General features: G+C 38.2%; 1 protein-coding gene across 4 annotated transcripts in view; it reads left to right on the forward strand.

The window, feature by feature from the left end:
• PLEKHG1 (pleckstrin homology and RhoGEF domain containing G1) overlaps nucleotides 1-17,532 on the forward strand; it is a 521,486-nt gene that overhangs the window by 491,092 nt on the left and 12,862 nt on the right. For all 4 annotated transcript variants that reach the window (XM_065732026.1, XM_065732045.1, XM_065732035.1 and 1 more), the window contains 4 exons: nucleotides 5,108-5,177; nucleotides 13,882-13,928; nucleotides 14,343-14,493; nucleotides 15,468-15,599. In XM_065732026.1, the coding sequence (XP_065588098.1) occupies nucleotides 5,108-5,177; nucleotides 13,882-13,928; nucleotides 14,343-14,493; nucleotides 15,468-15,599 (400 nt within the window). The remainder of the gene's footprint in view (nucleotides 1-5,107; nucleotides 5,178-13,881; nucleotides 13,929-14,342; nucleotides 14,494-15,467; nucleotides 15,600-17,532) is intronic.

The raw sequence follows: 17,532 nt of genomic DNA on the forward strand, positions 1-17,532 counted from the left end.
GATTGTGTGAGAGTAATGGAAACTGCATTTTTAAAAGCGTACTACTGCTACTTTTGAGTTAATTATCTGTTTCTGTAAAAATAATTAACTTGTTCAGCATTTGGGGAAAACCTGAACATTCAGTTACTTCAACTAACTTAATGGCATAGAGTTTCTTTGTCTTCTATCCCATTAGTCCTGTAAAAGTTGTCTTATCTTTACTGTAGTTGACTGATGATATCCCAAACTACCGTGACATTTGAAGTACAATAAATTATTTCCTTGAACCAGAAGAAAATTCCAAAGTGAAAGACTCATGTTCAAGAGCTTCTTCAGTGTTTATCTGTCATGATGTGAAGCTGCTTTAAAGTGCTTCTGCTGCTGCAGGTTGCTGTTCAGTATCAAAGGGATGAGTAGACATGGTTCTATTCAGAAAGTATGGACAAACATGAAACCTAAAATAATTTATTGAAGTTTAAAACATCTGCAACAACATATGGAAAATAGACTTTCAAGAGAGGATATTGTCAAGTCCTGTTTCAACTACAATTTCTGACTTGACTGGAAGTCTAGCGCTTTGGAGAATACATAGCAGTAGCCTGATCATGAGTTTTAGAGCAGTGATACTGAGCTTTCTCAGTGGTCAAAAGATGAGAAAAAAAAAAAGATGTGGCCATTGTATTTTCTGAGCCTTCAAAAACTGGAGAAATTGAAGGCTTGGTGGCTGGGGGACATTTATACCTGCATCGTTACAAATACTACCTAATAAAAGTATGTTTTAGTATGATTAATTATGATACAGAATCCTTGAGTTCCCCCAAAAAAGCAAAACAAAAAGAATTTGTAAAGGTTAAAAGAGAAGAACCAATAAGAAAAAATAAAGAAACATAGGACACTTTTAAGGGTTGTATGCTGGAATTGTTAAAACTCACTGGAAGGCCATTCAAAGCCTCTAATAAAATACTGATGTATTTCAGTTCTCTTGAGTTAAAGTGAGTTTTTCAAGATTCACCACTTACTGTACATCCTATTGTAGCATCAAGACTAAGTTCCCTCCTGTGTGAATTAAACTTGGAATGAACCTTTTGGGTCCTGAAGATATCTAGAGCCTCTTTATTTATTTTTACCTTTGTTCCACTTGGCAGTCCTTTTTTAGTTTCTCACACTTTTTGTGAGCACAATTTCATGGTTTTAGAATGACCTTGTTGTCAATTTTGAATGAGTGTTGGACTTCTGTGGTCAGTGTAGATATGAGAAATTCAATTTCAGTAAATGGGAATCTCTTTCAGCGATGTGCTTTTTGATTTTTACATCTTGCACTGAATGATAGAAATGATGGTCAGGATGCTAACTGCTGGTCCCATCCCTATGACTTCTTTTTGGATAGACATTTCTTAAAGTAGATTTACTGATTACATTCCAGCAGTCCTGCTCCATCTCTTAGGAAAAGCTGCTTCACTTTTATTATTTTATTTGGAAAGAAGAAGTGTCCTCTTAGCCAGCATTTGCTGCCTTCCTTCTCTGGACTCTCCTGTTGAGGTTCTTTCCAGAGCCAGTTTAGGATAAATTCTTGACCCACTAGCATGACTTCATTCTGAAATAGGCGCTCTGGTGAGAAGTTATATGTAAGATTTGTACTTCTACCAACACTCAGCTGATTGTAAGATAGGCTAAACTGAAACCTTAATTGATGACACAAATTGTGTAATTAGTGCCTACTGAAGTGTGCATGTACCATGCAGAGCTGTTCTCTGCAAGTGTCATATCCGACAGTTTCTGTGTTCTGAGGTTCATGGTGGCAACTGTTGGCTTTCTGTTATGAGAGTCTTCAGAAAACCTGTAAGAGCTCACCTTTAAAGGAAAAGTGTGTTTTTTTTTAACGCAAAGAAAACAGTTACGGCCTCTGAATTTTTGTGTCAATGAGATTGTATCAAGGCTACATTTCTCTCTCTTTTTTTCTTCTTTTTAGTGAAAGCTTAAACTTTTCAGACTCGTTATATAAAAATCTAGGAAATTAAATTATTTGAACAATACAATCATAAAGACTAGATTCTAATACCTTTGTCCCTTTTAGCTTTGAATGCTCTCCTCTCTTAGGCATAGAGAAAATAAAGCTATTTTGGTAATCTTGTTACTTTTGTTATTTATGATTAGACTGCACTGTATTTGATCATAAACTGTTTTATCACATGGGTGCAGGACAAATAATGCTGTTCCCTTCCCGCATATTTCCATCCCTTTCATTTTACCAGAATTGGCTGTCTGATGTAGCTGTCAGCATCATCTTTCTCCAATTCAGATCAAGAGGAAGGTGAAAAATTTCTGGGTCTTGTTTTAAAATAGTGTGGTAATAATATTTAATGAATAAGATGAAAAAATGACTCACTTGGCTTAATTGAAAGGGAAGTTAAGTGTTTTGTCTTGAAAATGGTTCACATTCACATCATAGGAGGTATTGTAAAGAGACTTTTATTCATTTGACTTGTAAAAAGAATGAATACATTGCATTAAAAATTGTTAGTCTTTCTGTGGTTAACTCTCATCTCAAAGGTATCTCAATAGTCTTAGCTATTGATGATGATTGTACACATTCAGATTTTTCCAGCCTGTAACAACCCCAACAGTATAACTCAGTACGTAGTCTGAAACAGTGCTAGCACTTGTGTCATGCTTCAGTTTGAGTTTTGTTAGTGATTCGTCTGCAGGAGCATCACATTCCTCCACTAGTGTACCCTTGTGCTCTTTCTGCCTGGATGTTGGCATACCCAAGTCCCAGTTGTCAAGAGTTGTATTGCTATCTGTAAAAAGTGTAAAATATTTCAATATCCAGGTGAAGGAAACATCTGTTTTCTTGCTACTGTTTTTGCTATCGGGTACTTAGATGTAGAATGATAAACTTGCTCTTTCACATGTCAGCATGGTATTATAAGGATTTATTTTAGATTTTCAGGATTCCTGGGCATGACAGATTTGTTATTTTTACAGTGTCAAGCTGCTGTTACCAGTCCCATTCTTATCAGCAGATGAGATAGAAGAGAGTGCAATATAGCTAACAAAATCGTCCAAATTACATCCCTTACTTTGTAGGCTTACACAGACAACACAAGCCACAGGCACATTACTGCATAAACTTCAACTCACTGCATGAGTACTTGAAATCTTTGAGTACAACATTAACCATATTCTGTAGGAAAAATAATACAATACTTAAGAAGACAAGTAGGAATAAAATGGCAAGCAAGCATCAGGAGAATGTCTGCCAGCTGGGCAATAGGGATCCTTTGAGCATGTTCTGTGTATTTGATGTCATTTCCAAAACCCATCTGTGCAAAATATTATAATTAATAGTTATGCTCAGCATTGCTACAGCTATTTTTTTCTTTCTAATTTAATGAGTTTCTTGAATGTGGGCTATCAAGCAAGGGTCGTATTTATATTCTCATTTTGATGAAGGGAGAATTTGAGGTGTGGAGGTTAAATTGTTGTTATGCAAAGTGACTTAGTGACCTCTGAATTTAAGTTTTTTGTCTGTCTTTGTTCATTGTGACTGATTACTGATTTCTCCCCTTCCTTCCTCCAGTAGTTACAGAAGCAAAGAACAAGTCAGGAAACTTTTCTGTTTTACTCCTTACTTACACAGGGAAATTATTTCTCCTTCAAGGGGGAGAGGGTAGTACCCTAGATACAGACATAGGCAAAACTCAGTCAGGGAACCAGCTATGAACTGGAACGCTACTAGAAAAGTAGCATTAAATGAAAAATCATCTGATGAGAAAGAAAGAAAGAAACGTTTATTGTAAAACTGTTCGGTAGAAAGTTCTTTTTCTTTCTCAGTTTTCTGAGAACATCTTTCATTAAGACTAAAGAATATTATGATCAAGGAGTGACCTTTGACATTTTCTTCTTCTGCTTGAACATTTTATTTCACTGAATAGTTTTTCAAGACCTGAATTTCATATGACAGTGAATATGCTTCCTTATTTAGTTGTTCCTGTTATAATGAATTCATTTCCTGTTTGGCGTGTCAAAAATATAATTTTTTTTCCAGTAAGATTTTATTTTTCTGCATATAGAACTTAAATATCCCTTTTCAAAGAACATTTTCCTGGCTCACCATCTTTCTTCGGTGAAGAGACCCACTAAATGTAGAGAAGACTTCCTGAGTGAACTTATTACCATTCTTCTTATATGCGTAACACATCCCTGTTTCTCCTCTGTTTTTTTTCAGACTAGCTCCCCATCCACCTCAGTTAAGTCAAACTCCTGGAACAAAGAAAATCTTTATAGGAGAGTGCGAGTTTTAAATTCTGTTTGACTTGAATGTGTTAGATGGAGTACAGGATCAATAACTGTCAGGCTACAGCACTGTGCATACCACTGTGTAGAGCTGTCAATCTGAAAGACAGCACTCAGCTTTGCATTGATCAGCAATGCATGGCCACTGTAATAACGTGAATGTTTATGTATTTGGGAATGCTTATCTGCCTCCAGATTGAAAACTCCAATGACTGCATATCTGGGGGGAAGAGTTCATTGAAGTTTTGTGGTCACTTGGCTTTGCTAGTTTACTGACAAGAGAGGGTATTCCAGTACTGCAATTAACGTGAAGCCAGCATTTGTTAGAAAAAATAAATATGAAAAGTCAACTCAGAGCTGGAACTCAAGAGTTGGAATTTCTGTGTATGTGCAGATAACAGCTTGACTTGTGTAAGATAAAATGGTTTGAGAAGGATACATGGAGATACTGTGCAACTGTTGAGTGAATGAGTGCGTTTTGTATGAAGTGGAACAGAGGCAATAACACCGACAGAGCTAAGATACTATGTTTTATGTGGTAGGAAAGAGAACAGTATGTTTAACTTAGTCCATTTTTGATCCTGTTTTGAAAAATGGTGCTTTTTGTAGTCTGAAAAAAAAAGCAAGGAGACAATTTATGCAGGCCTATTCATATGAGAGTGTGAGGATTACAGGCGGAAATCAGAGTTCCCTTTTTAGGACCCCCTGCATTGTAAGTGCTTTGGGTATCATTTCCCTTAATGATGGAACTGTCTCTCTCCCTGGGGTGTATATGTATGTTTATGCTGAGGTGTGCAATAATTGTCTTTCTTTTTCTTACTCTTTGTTTTAGTGAACTTCTGCAAGATTTGGAAAACTGTGAAAATGATCCTGTGGCTATAGCAGATTGTTTTGTGTCCAAAGTAAGTGGCTACTGCAAGTATCTGTAGCACAACACCTCTTGCACAATGATATCAAAGCGTAAGATTAATTTATTAATTGTCAAGACCTAAACATTACTTCAGCCATTAAAAAGATGTTATTTTACTTGAGAAGTGTATCTAAACTGATGGAGTAACTGGTCTAGGGTTAAGCTTTATGTCCTTTTTTTGTGGAACATTACAGTGATTCATTTTTTCCCCATTTTTTTAACAAGGGTGATCAATTGGTACTATTATATGCTTCATCTGCTTAAAATTTACATCAGAATATAACTTAGCTGCATTTTTAGAGGAAGCAATAACTTGTTGCCATATGATTTTCTGAAATGCATTTTTTTCTTTTATGATCTTAACTTTATTTTCTTCTAAAAAGAATGGTTGAAATTCTATTGTTAAGATTCAAACTTCAGTCTCTCTGAAATACTTTAGATTTTCTGAACTTATTTATTCAATTATATAATTCAGAATTCAAAAATATTGAGAAGAGAAAGCTATTAGATGCAAGAGAAGTATAAAGAACTGAAGTAAATGTCCTTCATTAGGAAACACAGAGATAGTGGAAAGGAAAATGGTTATAATGTGTAGAAGAACATCAAGAGATTGAACAATTTGTGCTACTAATGAGTCACTGCAGACTTCATGAGAGAACCTCCATTTGCCTTACATCTGTAGATCCCAAATATGTCAAGTAATAATGCTTCTCTATGTCATTTCTATGAAATGACATATCTATGTCATATTTTTGGCTTTGTCCTGAGTTCAGTATTGCCAGCACCACCCATTCATAAAAACAGTCCTAACATATGTATTTAGGACTAACTGGACCACTCTGTTTTGTTGTTTTGTTTGGTGCTATTGTGGCGCAAGGGATTTTACTGGAAAAGGAAGCGACAAAATCAGATTAGTGTTGCCATTTCATTGAATTACTTGCTTGAATCGAGTTGGAGTAAGCTGCTATTTGTCTATCAGCTGATCTTTTGTAAGCAATTGGAGATCGCACTGTATTTTTGCCACATTGCAGTGGGGCTTCTGGCGCATTGTTATCAATCCAAACATCCTATATTGAATTTAAGAAGGGTGTGGTAGGGGCAAATACGAAGTCTTGTGTGTGGAATGGAAAAATTCTACCCTGTAGGTTGGGTCTAGCTGGCTAGTGAACTACTCAGCAGGATCTGGAATCCTGGTGAGCAACAAACTGAGCATGTCAGCAGTGTGCCCTTGCTGTGAAGGCCAACAGTATCTTGCATGTATCTTAACATATAATCTGTATTAGCAATAATGCAGTCAGCAGATTTAGATAATTGTTTCTTCCTCTCTGTACAGTACCCGTAAGACTACATACTATCATGAATTTTGGTCTTCTGGTACAAGAAACATATTAGAGTGATCCAGCAGGTCCATAAACTGAAAAATGTGATGTGTAAAGGCTGCAAGAACATGATTTATTAATCTTGAACAAGACAAGCTGAGCAGAAATATCTGCTGCTTTCTACAGCTACCTAGTAAAAGAATACAGAGAAGACAAAGCCTAGATTCATTTTTGAAGGAGCATAGGTTAAGAGACAGTGAATGCAAGTTGCAACAAGGGAAATTTCAATTAGATGTGATGGTTTTCAGGTTTGTTTTTAACCATGAAAGAGTGCTCAAACATCAAAATAGACTGCATATATCTTGTAAGATCTCCATCCTTAACCATGGAACTTTAAGGTCCATTCCAACCCTTGTTGTTCTGTGATATTCAGAACTCTAGTAGAAAAGCAATTGGATCTAACTGGCACTGCTCTACGAAGGGCATATTACAGAAGACTTTCAGAATTCCCACTCAATATAAATTCCCCTATGATTTGCTGATTTTATTGAGGCATTCCACAGCTGAGGGTCCCAAATATTCCTTTGGGTACTGCAATAAGGAAAATGTAGACAGCATTGTCATGCCTTGCTAAATCACACAAGTTGTTCTTGTGCTGAAGACCATTTATGAGGTCTTCCAGATATTTGCAGATGTCACAATTTGGAGTTCATAGATTTTTCGGCCATATGGAATGCATGTATCTGAGACTACTACTGACTGAGGCACGAAACAAGTGATGCAAGTGATAACAGTAAATCCAAGAAAAAGTTGCTCCCTCAGTTGGGTTTGCCACCTGAAAGAAGTTCTCTGATAGACTTTCTGGACACTAGTTCCAAAATCCATCTGTGTATCATCAATTGCTTGTGCTTTTTGTTCCCTTTGTCAGATGTTTTTAGCATTTGTATTATTGGCAAGCAGCTGCCTGATGGCTCAGAAATTGCTGGAGATTGCAGTCCTAGTGAGCATTTTTTAACTTCATCCAGATGAGTGCAAATGCTTAAAAGAAAAATAAAACAATACCAAAATACAGCATAGTTCTGTTTTTGGCTGTGAAAATGTCATTACAGTAACTGGTGACTGTCTTAACAGGCTCCAGTTGTCCATTCTTGGTTGCTTATATCTTCTCAACATTGAGTAGTGGAAGTAAAACAGCCGTTTTTGGCTGTACACAGTCCTTAAAGCCTTATGGGATTTCAGCCATTTATTGTTTGATTACTTTGAGTGTGCTAGATCTTCACTGTGACTTGCACACAGGGATAATATACTGAAGTCATAGCTCACAGCCTTAGCTAATGGATGTAGCTCCAGTGGAGCTTCTTAAATGTTTTTAGTGGAACTGTGCTTTGGTTAAGCTAGCTCTGGCTCTAGTATGGTCTCCCCCCTCCCCCCCCCTACTTATTCACTTGTGAATAGCTTAGTTGTTAGGAATTTTGAATGTATAATCAAGCATTCACTGTAGGTACCATGTTTGCTCTTTGCATTACATGAAACTCAGTCAGTGAATAAAGTAATTGCCATTTCTCCAGAATTGGCGTGAAATAACACAGAATTGCTTTGCATAAATAATAGAATACTTATGGTTAAAGTGACTGGAGCTTTTTGGAACTAAAATGGTTGCTATTACTGTAAACGTCTAGTGAACTTATTTTTGTAGCATCTAGTATTTAGACTGATTTTGATGGATTGTTTCTTTGAACTTGAATGTGTTACTAGGTTTTGCTTAGTAAAATTAATTGTGTAGCTTTTCATACTTCCCTTGTGCAGTCAGATACCATTGTGTTTCCTGTGTAAGGCATTCATGTTTAAATAGTAAACAGCCTTGCATCTTTTGCTTCTGAAGGAAATACAGTAAGGATTATCAAATCACATTAGCATGCTTTGACAAAGACCCGTAATTGTGGATTTGAGTCTTTATCCTTTATTGTGTTCATTGCCCAAAGTAAATAACTCCTAAAATGGTAGTTTTTGTTTGTTAACAGACTTCAGCAAGATGTCTTCAGGGTAAAGCAGACAGTAACTTAAAACTCACTAACAGATAAAGTAACCATACAAAGTTGTAATACGATATAAATATTTAGTAACAACTTACAACATTATACTAATCCTCTCTGTTTCTGTTATTTTTTTAAATCAGTTATAACCCATGGACACGGTATAGACACAAATGCAGAAAAACACATTTTTTTTTAATTTGTGGTTTGATTGTGTATTACTGCTTTTAACTATCTTGAATGGGAATTTATTTAATCACTGTGGGAGTGCTGCTGCACTGAAATAACCTGCCACTGAGAGTTGCAGTGCAGTACTGTAGTTTCCACCAGCCCTTGGACCTTTCTTGTCGTTTAGAAGAATTATATTAATTCTAGTACATTAAACATCTTGAAGATGTTTGCTGATAACTGTAATCGGAGGCTGACAAAAGGTTTCAGAATAAGCTTCTCTATAGTATAATTGTTCATATATATGTTTGTTTATATGTTTTCTTGCCAATTCGGTCTTTCATTTTTGTAGTAATGATGCCAATCTTAATTACAAGATTGACTTCAATATTCCACAAATTTGCATTTAAGTGAGTAGTTGTAAAAGAAAGCTTAATTCTGGCGCATGACTCTTCTCACTCAGCACCTCAGAAATTTAGAACATATGTTTTCTGAAAGACAAACCAACAGCTTAACCAAGGGGAAAGGAAGAATTACTCTAATCTAACATCTCACTAATGAAGAGGAGATCCAGGCAATTGGCTTCAGCTCACGCTCTCACTCAGCTCATTTTTTTCAGTCTCGATTTTCTTTTAAAATGCCTTTTATGGCTATAAAAAAGCAAAGTGCACCAAGAGTTGAGAGGAGATTGGGGATGTAGTCCTGTGCTTGGCTCCTCACTCCACATGCAGGAGTCACGCTGTGAGTTGATTCAGCAGCAGGGGACAAACTAAGTATAGCTGGGATCCTGTTGTGCTTGGCTTTGCTCTTCAGGGTGACTTGTAGTCAGTGCAGATAACGTTTGGCATTGATCTCAGTGTTTTTATCATCTGCCCTAAAAGCTTTGGGCCTCCAAACGTGAAATGGTCTCTGGAGCAATTCCAGTCTCCCTGCAGAGATCACTTTTAATCTGATATGAAGACAGCTAAGGTGAATGTAATGACTTTTAGACTGAGTAAGCATAAGACTGTCCAAAGAAATATTGGTGAGCATAGCTAGTGCTACACTTGCAGTGTGAAAGGGTTGATAGAAATATATTAAATCCATCTCAGTTCTGGTTCTTCTGCTGTTTCTAAATGTAGTTCACAGTACTGGCTTTAGCCTGCATAGCTAGTGCCCTGATGTGCCCCAGTAATTCAGGGCTGTCTGTGGGAAGTCTGCTGTAAAGTAGGTAGCATCAGCCATGTGTGCAAACTGGAGGACTCTTCTTGAGATGTAGAGGTGTGTTGGGTGACCAGGCAGTCCATGGGAGAATGGCCATTCTGACCAGTGTGGCTTTCTTCCTCAGGCTGAGGAAGAGCAGTTGTGTGGTTCTTGGAAAATGAATTAGAGAGCATATTTTAGATCAGTGCGTTTGTTTTATTATCAAGTCCAGCTGGTGACTCAACATAAGAGGTGCTCCCTAAGGGTCAGTACTGCTGTCTGTTCTGGTTAATACGTTTATTGATGACCTGAGTGAGGGGATTGAGATTCACTCTCAGTAAGTTTGCAGATGGCACTAAGTTGGGAGGAATTGTCAATCTGCCTGGGGGCAGGAAGACCCTACAGAGGGATCTGGACAGTTTGGGTTGCTGGGCTGAAGGCAACAGGATGAAGTTCAGCAAGACCAAGTGCCATGTCCTGCACTTTGGCCACAACAACCCCAGGCAATGCTACAGGCTTAAGGCAGAGTAGCTGGAAGGCTGCGTGGAACAATTGGACCTGGGGGTGTTGGCTGAACATGAGCCAGCAGTGTGTCCAGGTAGCCAAGAAGGCCAATGGCATCCTGGCTTGTATCAGAAATAGTGTTGCCAGCAGGAGCAGGGAGATCCTCCTGTACTTAGTGCTGGTGAGGCCACAACTCAAGTACTGTGTTCAGTTTTGGGTCCTTTGCTGCAAGAAGGACATCAAGGCCCTGGAGTGTGTCCAGGGAAGGGCAACGAAGCTGATGAGGGATCTGGAGCTCAGGTTATATGAGGAGCGGCTGAGGGAGCTGGGATTGTTGAATCTGGAGAAGAGGAGGCTGAGGGGAAAGTTGCTCTCTACAACTGCCTGAAGAGAGATTGTGGTGAGGTGAGGATTGGCCTGGAAGAAGAGTCACAGAATCACCAAGGTTGGAAAAGACCTCCAAGATGATCTAATCCAACCATCCACCTATCACCAATATTTCCCCACTAAACTATGTCCCTCATAACATCTAAATATGTCCTTCTAAACATTTAAATGTTTCTTGAACACCTCCAATGATGATGACTCCACCACCACCCTGGGCAGACTGTTCCAGTGCCTGACCATTCTTTTGGAGAATAAGTTTTTCCAAATATCCAACCTGAACATCCCCTGGTGCAACATGCGTCCATTCCCTTTAATTATATCACTGGTTACAAGGGAGAAGAGACCACCCCCCACCTTGCCACAATCACCTTTCACAACCTCCTTTCACGTCATTGTAGACAGATGAGTATGAGTATGTAAATACATATATATAAATGATATTTTTCACAAAATGTTCTGTACTTTGTGAAGTCATTCTATAAATTGCATTATTCTGTGATTTTAGCCATGGGAATTTATCTCAGTTACTGGTATAACAGTAAGCCCCTAAATGAAAATTTTCTATTAATACATGGTCCTGGTGGGTGAAAAGCTGGACACAAGCTAGCAGTGTGTGCTTGCAACCCAGAAAGCCAGCAGTATCCTGGGCTGCATTAAAAGAGGGATGACAGCAGGAAGTAGGAAGGAATTGTACCCCCTCTGTTCTGTCATTGTGAATTCCCATCTGGAGTACTGCATCCAGGCCTCAGGCCCCTGAGTCAGAAAGGATGCATAGCTGTTGGAGTGAGTCCATAGAAGGGCCATAAGGATGATCAGAGGGTTGAAGCACCACTCTTACAAAGGAAGGCTGAGGGCGTTGGGCTTGTTAGGCTTGGAGAAGAGAAAGCTCTGGGTAGACCTCATAGCAGCATTCCAGAACTTGAGGGGAGCTTATAGGCAGGGTCTGATAGTGATAGAACAAGGGAGAATGGATTTAATCTAAGAGAGGGGAAATTTTGATTAGATGCTAGAAGGTAATTCTTTACTCGAAGATTGGTGAGCACATGCACAGGTTGGCCAGGGAAGTTGTGGGTGCCCCATCCCTGGAGGAGTTCAGTGTCAGATTGAATGGGACCTTGGACAGACTAATTTCATGGGTGTCAACTCTGTCCATGTCAGGGGGCTTGATTTGGATGATCTTTAAACTCCTTCCAGCCCAAGCCATTCTATGAGTTTATGATTCTATATGCACATATAAAATAAACTACCCTTCTCCATCTCACTGAATTTCATCAAAATGCTCTTTCCTAGGCACCCTAACTTGTTATGAGTACTAGCTAGTTTGCTAATGATTGTTGTGTCATGGATGCAATGCTCTGAGTTTCATTAATGTTTGGTTTTGCACTGGGATGGTTTGTAGCTGTCACCGCAAGTTCTGGGCTTGAACACTAATAAGTTGTGACAGAAGCTTGTTGTCTTTAAATGTGGACACAGGGCATATGTAAACTGCCACAAAAACCAGCTGTGACAGCAGAATTAGTTCAGGCATGAAAGACCAAGTTAAATTGTTTGGCTCTATTGTATTAAGACCAAATTTAGTTGATTGATATCTAAAAGAACAGCTTAAAAGTAATAGAAGTTTGCAGAATGCTAGGGAATGAGTGGGGGATTGTAGTCCTTGAGGAAAACATTTATTAGAAGTTTGCTTGACTAATTTTTCAAAACAGTTAATATTGAAATCCAGTAAGGAACACTAAAAGTAATTACGCTGAGGTTTAGTAACAGTTTGCTTCATCCATAGTTGTTGTGAATCGCTTCTGCACTGGAGGAATGAATAGCGCAGTCTGATGTACAAGGGAGAGGGGGAAGGGAACTGCTTCAGCTGCCTCCTTCTGATGAATAGCGTTTCCTCCCCCCCCGCCCTCCCCCCCCCAAAAAAAAAAAAAAGAAAAAGAAAAAGAAAAAAGAAAAAATCAACCCAACAATGAGAAACAAAACCCTCAGCCTGCATCAACCCTCTCTCCTGGTGCTCTGCATTGGGATTTGGATATTTGGTCTCACCATTCAGAGCTACCACTGCTGGGAGGTTGCTCAGGGGCACAGCTATTGTGGGGCAGTGGGTCACAGTTTGTCTTAAAGATACTTTATGAGGAAGCCAGAGTCTTGTTTACCATCAGAGGATTGTTTTCTTTCAGGTTAGGGCTCAAAAAAGAAATCATTCATTTTAGGAACGTCTTGCAATTCTGCAGTGCTTTCTTAGTGTTTAGCATCAATGTGCTGCAGAAATTGTGTATTTAGGACAGAAGCTGATAGACAGACTTAAACTTAAAAGCACGTGGTAACGTTTCTGGAGACTAGTTCTCACATAAGATTAAATAATATTTGAGAAACAATTTTGTGCTGAGGTAGAAAGAAAGGAAACTCAGGCTCTTCGCCTGAGAAGCTTGTCAGCATTTAGTGAGGTATTTCTCAGTGACAGGCAAGTGCACAAACCCATCTAAATCTAGTTGCAACTTGTTTTAGTAATGACTTCCTGCTTGCATAGAGTCATAATTTACTTGAAAAAAAAATTAAATCCTAAACTTTTGTGGCATCTCATTTTCATGCTAAGACTGTGCTCACACATGGAAGTATTTGTAGTAGTTCAGAAACTGCTGTGAACATATAGCAGAACTTAACTTTCCAGGTGTGTGCTTTAGCACACACAAAATTAGGTGACAGTTCAGTGGTTTGAAGGGAGTGTGTGTGTTATTATTTTCTAAGAGATGCAGATTTTGTCACTGATGTAGACTGGATTTCAGATGACATTGTAAAGGACAATGGAGGCTCTGTTACAAAGCCACTTACTTTTCTGTAGGTTTCCTACACTTTTATATAGGTTTTCTTGTTCATTTGATTGTTTTTTTTTCTTTTTCTCTAAAATTTAGGGAAATTTCTTAAAAAGGAAAAAGTGAAATTCAATGATTAGGTCTATGTTAACTTTGAGACTATTACAGTGAAAGTGGGAAATTCATTGATTCAGGAATTGAAGAACTACTCTAGGGTCGTTGTCTGTGTCTTGCATGTGTGTTAGCTGCTGATCTGGCAAAATCTGAATGTATGTAAACCTTTCCTCCCCATGCAGAGTGAAGATTTCCATATATATACACAGTACTGCACCAACTACCCAAGGTAGGAGTTCTGGATTCCCTTTCTTCATTTGCCCCTTGGACAGTTCATATAACACAGGTTACAGTTTATTAAATATATATCTCTCTAAACATTGTGCCGCCCTCCGTCCTCCTGAAAATTGGAGGGAAGAGCAAGGATGATATTTTTTTTTAAACTTGAAAAAATAAAAAATGACAGATGCTCACCTGAAGTTTTACTTTGATGGATCTTGTCATTCATTGCTATTGCTCCCTAAAAAATGATGGTCTTATTCTGCAGTGCTCATAATGTTTAATTTCCCAGTGAGAAATGAGAGTGGCTGAATATCAGAAAGAAAACATAACTGAATGTATAAGATAACTTAAAAGAAGAAACAGTGGTTCTTGACTTTACATACAATGTATAGAGTCTTAAAAATAGGTGTTATGTTTTCAGGTCAGTGGCTGTGTTGACAGAATGCATGAGAAACAAGACATTGGCTAAGTTCTTCAGAGAACGGCAAGAAGCACTGCAGCATTCCTTGCCCCTGGGCTCCTATCTCTTGAAACCTGTCCAGCGAATCCTGAAGTATCACCTACTCTTGCACGTAAGCACCCATTTGAAGTGTATCATGCTTAGGGCTGCTGCACTGCAGTGCTCCTGCTTCTGATGCAAGACTTGATGGCTAGAGCAGTAATGGGTTTATTTAGATGCTTTATTTTGGGAGTGTTTGTTTTTTACAAATGGCAGCTCTTTCTGTCTTCATCACTTCATGTCAAATGCACATGTTTTAACTGGGGAATGTATGGTAATTGTTTTAGACACACTGAATCAGTCTGTGCGTCCAAATAGTTGCTTTTTTAATTGTCTGTAATTATGAAGTTGTATGGAAGATTCTTTTAACGAATAAGCAATTTTGTACAAAAATATATTGTTCCAATGAAAAGCAGTTTTTTTTCCACATGTTGCACTGCTGGGGGTGGTTGAAAAAAGGAATAAATACATATAAACATCCCTGATTGGTAAGTTTTTGTGGAGAGGAATGATTGAGGAAGTGGGAACTCTTTCCACATTCATTGAATTGAATTAAGCAAGTTTCGGAAATTCCTTCTTTATTGTTAACGTTTTCCACATATGTTTCCTATTACAAAGTCATATTCTAGTGAAGTGTAAAGACATTGATCCTTATTTAAAATATCTGATGCTTTTCTTCTCTCCAAGTGTAAAGTAATGCCTAGTGTAATTCCATCAGTATTTTGTAAGCATGTAGATACATCCTTTTTTTTTTTTTTTTTTAAGAAAGCCATTAGGCGCTGTCTGAAAAGGTTTCTTCCTTTTAGTGTGCTGGGTTACCTTTCTGTGCCTCTGTTTGAGTCAGCTGCTGGAAGTGCAGTTGCTGCTGAACGGTCCATAAAGGCTTTGCACTCTGCTGTTATCAAATTGATAACAGCATGCAATAGAATCAAAGGCAGAAACATTGCATTTGGATGATTGCAATGTGAAAACAAAATATTACAGATAAAACATGTTATTGCATCAAGCTGGGGAAAATAATTTAGAAATGACTTTTTCTTGTCTTAGGAGATAGAAAATCACCTTGACAAGGACACTGAGGGCTACGATGTGGTGCTGGATGCCATAGATACAATGCAAAGAGTGGCATGGCACATAAATGACATGAAGAGGAAGCATGAGCATGCTATCAGGCTTCAGGTGAGTTCCCAAAGATATTTTATTGGAGTTTTGGTAAGCTGTTTTTGTCAGGCTATATGCCATCAGCGTTTTTTAGTTTAATCTTCTTTTATCTTTGTCAGTCAAAATTTAAAGTCCTATTGAGTATGCCTGTGGCTGTTTGATCTTAGAAACCATGGTTGTAGCTGCTGCAGGAAAATCTCAGAAATCTCTTCTCTGCAAGCAGCATCCTGTAGAGCATTCATTTTGCAGTAATATGGAACTTGAGATAACTTTTCTTTCTTCCTTTCCCTCAATTGTACAGTGCTGCTGTACAACCCTAGGGCATGTCTTTGTTCAGAAATCCTGTGGTTTCCGATTTCTCCTTTTTGTGCTGATTAATTTTGTTTTGAGACACTTCTTGTGCTTCTTCTTCAAGTACTTTCCTCTTGGGCTTTTTTTTTGTGTGTGAAAAATATAAACCTAGAAACACAATAGCTAGGAAAAGGTTAATTTCACTTCAAGTGACAGATTTTTGACAAGAAAGCTACAATTAATAATTTTTTGTCAAGAGTAAACTACTTTATAGACTTCCTACAGATCCATCATTCTGTTTCAGATGTTCAAGTGAATCGCCATTTTACATTACACTTTTGTCAGCAGTATTTATATTGCTTGAAGAATTTTTTTTTTTTAATAAAAGGGCTTAATAGGCTTATAGTATTCCAGAAATCTGTCTCATGTAATTCTTTTATTCCTTCATGTCTTTTAACATAAACTGTGCCTATTGGCCCTCATTTTTTTTTTCTTATATATAAAGGGGGAATAGGGTTACAGTTGATAATGTCTTGCCTGCAGCAGTGTAACCTTTGCCACACATTGCTGGAAATGCATGCTAATGACTTCTACAAACAGTTTGCTATAATCTGACTAAAGATAATCAACAATATTTGGCAATAAAGAGGGCTAAATGTTCTTGGAAAAGTGCATAGTATAAATCTATTGTGCAGAGCTGGCAAATGTATGAGCTTGTGGAAAGATTTTGTGTTACCCTTTCTAAAAGTAAAATCTGTTTCTGCAGCCACAGGGGGGATAGGTCTTCTGTGAGCTCTCACACTGCCATTGTCTGCAGTTCTGAAAGTACTGCAACAGTGATTCCAGCGCCGAGGCTCCCTGGACACTGGTGAAACTGATTGCTGTGCTACACTCCAACTTATTTACAAGTTCCTTAAGGGACCTTAAAAATGCAACGTTTTGTTATGGTTTTTTTTGTTTGTTTGTTTTTTATTTTTAAATAGTTTTGCATGTAGTCCAAAATGAGCTGCTCTGTGCTTTTAGGGTTTCTTCCTGTGTATGCCCTAGGCTGCGTTTGGGCTTAAATGTACCAGAAGATTTATAGCTGATTGCTGTATGCAGTGTCTTAGAGACCAGCCCAGAGTGAGGAAACTGTCTGCTTTGCTAATGCTGCTGAGGTTAAAGTCCAATGGAAGTTTTAAAAGATTTCCCTACTTACAGTTTAGTCTGCTTTTAGTTTGCCGTACTGTGCTGAAATTTTGTGTCTGTGCCACTGACAGGAAAAATGAGCCACTTACTTAAGGAAACAAGAGTAGTCCTAGCCAAATAACACAGATTTTTGGAGATGTTCTTAGATGTTTCTCCAGCCTTTTTCTCTTACGTAATAAATAAGGTGAGAAATATCTGTTATGTCTACAAAACATTACAAATGCAACTGAATCTTGCCATCTTTAAACAATCAGTTGACCAAATCACTTCTGGTCTTTTAGTCTTCTGAGAAACAGCTCTACAACCTGAACACCTCACAGGAGCATCTGCTCTGGTGGGCCTACAAGACACAGAAATACAGACGGCCCTGGGAAACTTCAGACTCTTCACTAGGTTCCCACAGATTCCTAGGTTCCCAGGATTCAGGAGGGCACGCTTTAGACTGTGCTTAGCATCAGGTGTGCCAGCACCT

This window comes from Cyrtonyx montezumae, unplaced genomic scaffold (assembly GCF_038088225.1).
Source record: "Cyrtonyx montezumae isolate F1298 unplaced genomic scaffold, pur_monq_1.0 scaffold_0, whole genome shotgun sequence".
NCBI lineage: Eukaryota > Metazoa > Chordata > Aves > Galliformes > Odontophoridae > Cyrtonyx > Cyrtonyx montezumae.